At 35.0% G+C, this 5,756-nt stretch overlaps 1 protein-coding gene across 1 annotated transcript; it reads right to left on the minus strand.

Annotated features, from left to right (window-relative positions):
* Window positions 1–3,187: 3,187 nt before the first annotated feature.
* Window positions 3,188–4,984, minus strand: LOC106143657 (mRNA cap guanine-N7 methyltransferase). The gene is made up of 2 exons (XM_013345790.2): window positions 3,713–4,984; window positions 3,188–3,363 (listed from the first exon to the last, which is right to left on the minus strand). The coding sequence occupies exons 1-2, from the start codon at window positions 4,842–4,844 to the stop codon at window positions 3,269–3,271; spliced, it is 1,227 nt and encodes a 408-aa protein (XP_013201244.2). The 5' UTR covers window positions 4,845–4,984; the 3' UTR covers window positions 3,188–3,268.
* Window positions 4,985–5,756: the final 772 nt, after the last annotated feature.

The raw sequence follows: 5,756 nt of genomic DNA on the forward strand, positions 1-5,756 counted from the left end.
TGGTACTAAAACACTCGTACTGATATACTGTTGACCACGACTAGAGCATCGGCATCGGCTTTGGGTATCGGTGTTCGAATGCATTGATTGCGGACACTGCGTGTGGACGGGTTCAGATCCTACCTAGGTTTTGTAACGATGACAATGTTTAAAATTGAGGAAGGTGTAAGACAAGGATGTGTTGCGTCACCGAGCTGTTCAACCTATTTATGGATAATTGTTTAAGAGTCTGAAAGTGGATTATGCATGAATGAGTTAATCATCAAATGTCTTCTCTATGCCGACGATCAGGTAATACTGGCGTCGTCAGCCGAGGCGTAGGTAAGTAAAGAATGTAAAAGGAATGTAAGTAAAACAAAACATTGGTTTTTGAAATTGACAGCCATGAATATGTATATTTTGATTGGAGGAGAAAAAGTGGAGTATGTGAAGGCGTTTTTATATCTAGGATCAAAGTTTACATCCGATGGAAAGTGCAAGTTAATAGAGCGTTGCATGCCTTTATGAGTAGTCAGAAACAGCCCAAAAAGTCTCGCCTGGCTGTGCACAAAGTCGTGTTGGTTCCAACATTAATGTATGGAAGTGAAAGTTGGGTGTGGCAAAAGAAGCAACAAAGTGGAAATGAGAGCGTTAAGGAGTATGATCGGTGTGAAATTGACAAGATAGGAAACAGCGTGTTATGGGAACGTTGTGATGTGAAAAGTGATATATGTTTATGGTATGTTAAGATGGTTTGGTTATGTGGTGAGGATGAATGAAGGCATGTTGACTAAGCAAATATACAACGAGAGTGTGGATGGAAATGCCTAGAAGAACATACCTTGATCAAATTAACGACGTCCTAGCAAAAGGTCAGGTCAAGAGTACCCGAAACCGCCTGTTTGCATGAGGACAGTTATGAATGTGGATGAAGCGAAAAAAGTATGCCGAGATCGTGACAAGTGGAAAGATGTAGTCTCTGCCTACATCTCCAGGACAGAGGTGTGATTTTATGTGGTTATGTATCTAAAAATTATTGTGATGAAACATTTCCGCGGGTTCTTCCGCTAAAATTTCCCTCAGAAATCCATATACATATAATAAAACTGTAACTGAACTTTGTACATTGAAGATATTTTAGAAAAAAAATGATAAGGGGTCTTTTTAGTCTTTTGTCAATAGAAGCCAATTGAATTTTTTTTAAGAATTTTTGTCTGTCTGTCTGTATGTTTGTACGCGCATCACGCAAAATCTACCGAACGGATCTGAACAAAATTCGGCACAGATATAGTTAGTAACCTGGATTAGAATATAGGCTACTTTTTATCCTGGAATTCTATCCCTAGGGGATGAAATAGGGGGTGCAAGTTTGTATGGAACTTCGTAATTTTTATTATATTAGATATATAAAGCTATAAATAATATGAGTATAAACAGCTGGTCTTGTTTATTAAATTCAATATCGAATTTACCCAATCTAAATATTTATAGTGAAGTACCTACCTAATTGAGTTTTTGTGGTTACTGATATACCTATATAAAAAATATGCCAATGCTAACCTGTCTATATATATTTTACTGAACTGGAAAAAAATTAGTTATTTTTACTGCTATACTTATAGTAAAGAAATCTATATTCTATATACATACAGGGTGACATTTAAAACAACTGCATCCTTTTTAATATAGACTATACCCATGCTTCTGAATCTTACGCGTCGCTTTTCCGCCGGCCGAGGTGATATGACGTATTTAGGATCGTGGATTTTGATACTTTTATTTTTTTTCGTTCTTTCTGAAATATGAACCGATATTTTTCTTTTAACGTTTTTAAATATCCTTTAGATGAGTACACTTAACAGTTAAATTTATGCAGTTGAATTAAAAGTCACCCTGTATAATAAATCTGTAGTAGGGTCAATTCTGTACATTGAAAATATTGAAATAATAAATAGCAGGGGGTGTTACTGGATCGAAACCAAAATATGTGATTAAAAAACTTTTTGTCTGTCTGTCTTTCTGTATGTTCAGGCATCACGTGAAAACTAACGATTACATTACGATCAGAGATCGGAATAGGTAGATTGAATTGGGGTCAATGAACTGAAACGTATATATTAATATGGACTTGGACATGCCTCCGGGATTGCGGGATTTGTAAATTATTAAGATTTTTTCCGGAATTTTTACAAGTGGGATGAAAAATATAATTAGTGGTAGCTGTTTCCCCCCGACTTAGTTCACGTAAATTGTAGTCCTATGTTACCTACCCGCGGACAATATAATTTACTGTAAGTGTAAGTACTGAAATGGAATCCCGGAAAAGAGGCTTATCCATGTTATGCTTTCTATGGTAATTCATGATGCAAGTACATAAATCAATCTACCTATTCCGATCTCTGATTACGATGAAACTTGGTGTAATTATACCTTATTATCCTGGGCATATAATGGGATACTTTTTATCCTGGAAAAATATCCATAGACGTTGTTCTGTAGAACCGCGAACACACGTTGCGTTACCCGCAGTGGTTCAGCCGCGGCGTTACAAGTTATGGCGCTAAACTTCAGCGCCGTAACTTGTAACGCCGAAAGTCGGATTTGGCTTGAACCGTTTGCTTTTGAAGTCATTTATAAGACTGTTCCGATCAGTTATTTGTAAATACTTTTGTAAATATTATAGTACGTACGTAGTTTAAGTTTTCATCGTAAATTGGTTTATTTAGGTTGGTATTTTATTTTCTTTTTGTTTCATCTTTGGAAACATAGGTATAGATAGTAATTAGGTTATAAGGTAGGTTAGTTAGAAATAAACCATCCACGCGAAGACTGACATCCGCGCGGACTGAGTCGCGGGCGGAAGCTAGTATTAAATAAGTACTTTGTACTCCGAAGTATGCGCTATGTTTTGAATTTTGGTATTAATATCTTAAAGTTACACGTTTAGAAATAATTCCTAACTAGGTATACTTATGAAAAGATTCAATACTTATGAATATTGTTTGAGTGGATAAAACAAGAAAAAGAGGTAACACACCACAGATATATAAATTGTAATGTATTTAAATTTGTGTAATCAACAAACTAAGAAGGATATTAAATAATGGGTATGATGAGAAATGCGGTAACATGCATAATAAAAATATGGTCAAATTGAGAACCCTTCTTGCCTTTTTTTAGGTCGGTTAAAAAGTAATAAGGTAAGTAATAAAATATAATTTCACAATTTATTCAAATTTACTTGTTTAACCAGTATATCACAAAATTCAATAAGACACATCTTCATAGTTTATTGATTCTCTTTAGATGACATTTTATACACCAGTTTGCCATTTGAATCTCTGTAAGATTTTTGTTTCTTGAATGCAAATGCCATGTAAATTGCTGAAAAAAGAAAATATATTGTTACTGTGATTCACTGTAAGTACCATGACTGTAAAATTATCATACTATACTTGAAACTGCCAAAAGTTAAGCATGGCATTTGAGAAAAGTGAAAAGAAATTTTTTTGGTTTATAACGTCTTTAAGAAATAAATGTACCAACTGTGTATCAATACAATGTTGTGTTCAGTTACTATGGTACTGACTACCTATGTCCAAAACTATACAGACTTCAACAGCATATTGATTACTATGGGCACATTTACTTTTTATAGATTTTGTATTCTTATTACTGTAATTTATTATTTATTTGAAAATATGTATGGTAATTATAATGTTTGAATACATACTAGCAACTTCCCATTCACATTTGCTCATTGTACCAATTCTGTCACGCTCAGATCTCTTTTCCATACTCTCCCAAAAAGCATGTGCGTGTTCATATTCAGCCTCTGCACCAATCAATTCCTTGCCTGGTGGAGCAGGATAGCTCTCTAAGCAAATAATTCGTTGTAACAATTGCTTGTAGTTCTCTGAATGATCTTTATAGAAATCAGCAAATCTAGCTTTATAAACTAACTCTAGGCCATACTCAGATGCCAATTTAGTGAGCAAATCAAAATTTACTAAGAACTCTGGACAATCAACAACTCCTTCTAGGTGGAAATCATATTTTGCTCCAAATAATGGATATCCATTTGCAATGTCAAAAAGCAATTTTATTTTTAAAATACGATTTTCAAAAATCCCATTTGGTGACTTTTTAACCCTTGATACTATTTCATGAGCATCAGGTATTGTGCCAAAGAAATAACCATCTGGCTTTAAACATTCTGATATATTTGTCAACATTCTCCGAGCTTGAGCTAAGCTCTCAAAACTATAATGTAAGCCAAACTGGCAGCTGACAAGGTCAAAATTTATTGATGGATCTTCAAATTTGTCTCTTAAGGTTTCTTTAGTACAGTCTGCTGCAATAAACTCTGCAGAATATAATCGACCACATCTCTTTTTGAGGTCTTCATAGCGTGTTTGGCATTGCTGAACTGAAACTGCAGCAATATCGGCAAATATAACTTTTTCAACACGAGCCTTTTGCCATTTGCTGAGATCTCCCCCTTTTCCACAGCATATATCAAGTATTTTCAATTGTCTCCCATAATCTTTTTCTCTAATTTTGTCAGTGTATTCCTGAATTAATACACTTTTAACCCAGTTATTGAAATTTCTTACATAAAATATAGGAGAATTAAATCTTTCTTTCAAACCCTTTTCTTCCAAGTGATTATAATGTGCTGCCACCACTGAACTGTGTTCTGAATTTTTCGGAGGTACATGTGGGGTTGCAACCCCATCATCATTTTCTTGCGGTATTATAGGGGGCGCATCTCCATTGTCATATTTAGGTTTTTTTCTTGAGCATGTATCAGTGTCAAAGTCGTTGGGGAATTGAGATTTAGATTCACTTTCAATTGATGACATTTTTGGGTGATAGAGAATACTTAATTATACAAAAATATTTTATATATTACTGCACAAAAGTATAACAAAAATTTTCTATTAAAATACCACGTACCTACGGACGCTCGCTCACTCGAGTTTACTTACCTACTACTACTGTACTGTAACAAAACAAAATTGCACAGTGAATGGGTGACAGTGACTGACAAAGCCAAATGCAATGTTGCCAACTGTCACTGATGAAAACGCGTCGTAGTTCATAAAAAACGCAACGCTACTGAAGCTTTTACCATCAGTCCCTACTGGTGGACACTGAGAAGATATGAGTTGCTGACAAACGTCCATGGACGCTATGCTATATCGCAATGTATTTATATGGGCATAACAATACATTGCGTGGCGATAGGATATAGCAATTTGTTACTATGTATGTATCTTACTGAATTCAACTAGTCTTGTCGCTCCAATAGAGGGCTACCTCGTAAGGGATAAAGACGTAATATAAGTGTGTGCTATTTTGCACCAACACTATTATATGCCCAATTTCATGGATATCGGTTCAGTGGTTTTGTCGTGAAAGACACACAAATACACTTGTAAGTATGGATGTGTACAATACAATTTGGTAAGTAGGACTACCTAGGTATGCAATGAATTGCAATGTGTGTTCGTGCATCCATAAGCTGTTACCACATATCATACAGCCTTGTTTGGCTTTGGGCCGTATGCCTGTTTACATGCATACGGCCCAAAGCCAGACAAAAGTTCATAATATTAGTCTTTTGAACTGAGCTCATAAAATAAACCCTTATTTTTATGTTTAAACGCTCAAAAGAGTTATATAATATTTTTCTACCTACAGCTTTCGTTAATATATCCTATTATTTTGGGTCAACTATGCGATTTAAGAAGCAAACAAATAGCAAGCAGTTA

This window comes from Amyelois transitella, chromosome 2, assembly GCF_032362555.1.
Source record: "Amyelois transitella isolate CPQ chromosome 2, ilAmyTran1.1, whole genome shotgun sequence".
Classification (NCBI taxonomy): Eukaryota; Metazoa; Arthropoda; class Insecta; order Lepidoptera; family Pyralidae; genus Amyelois; species Amyelois transitella.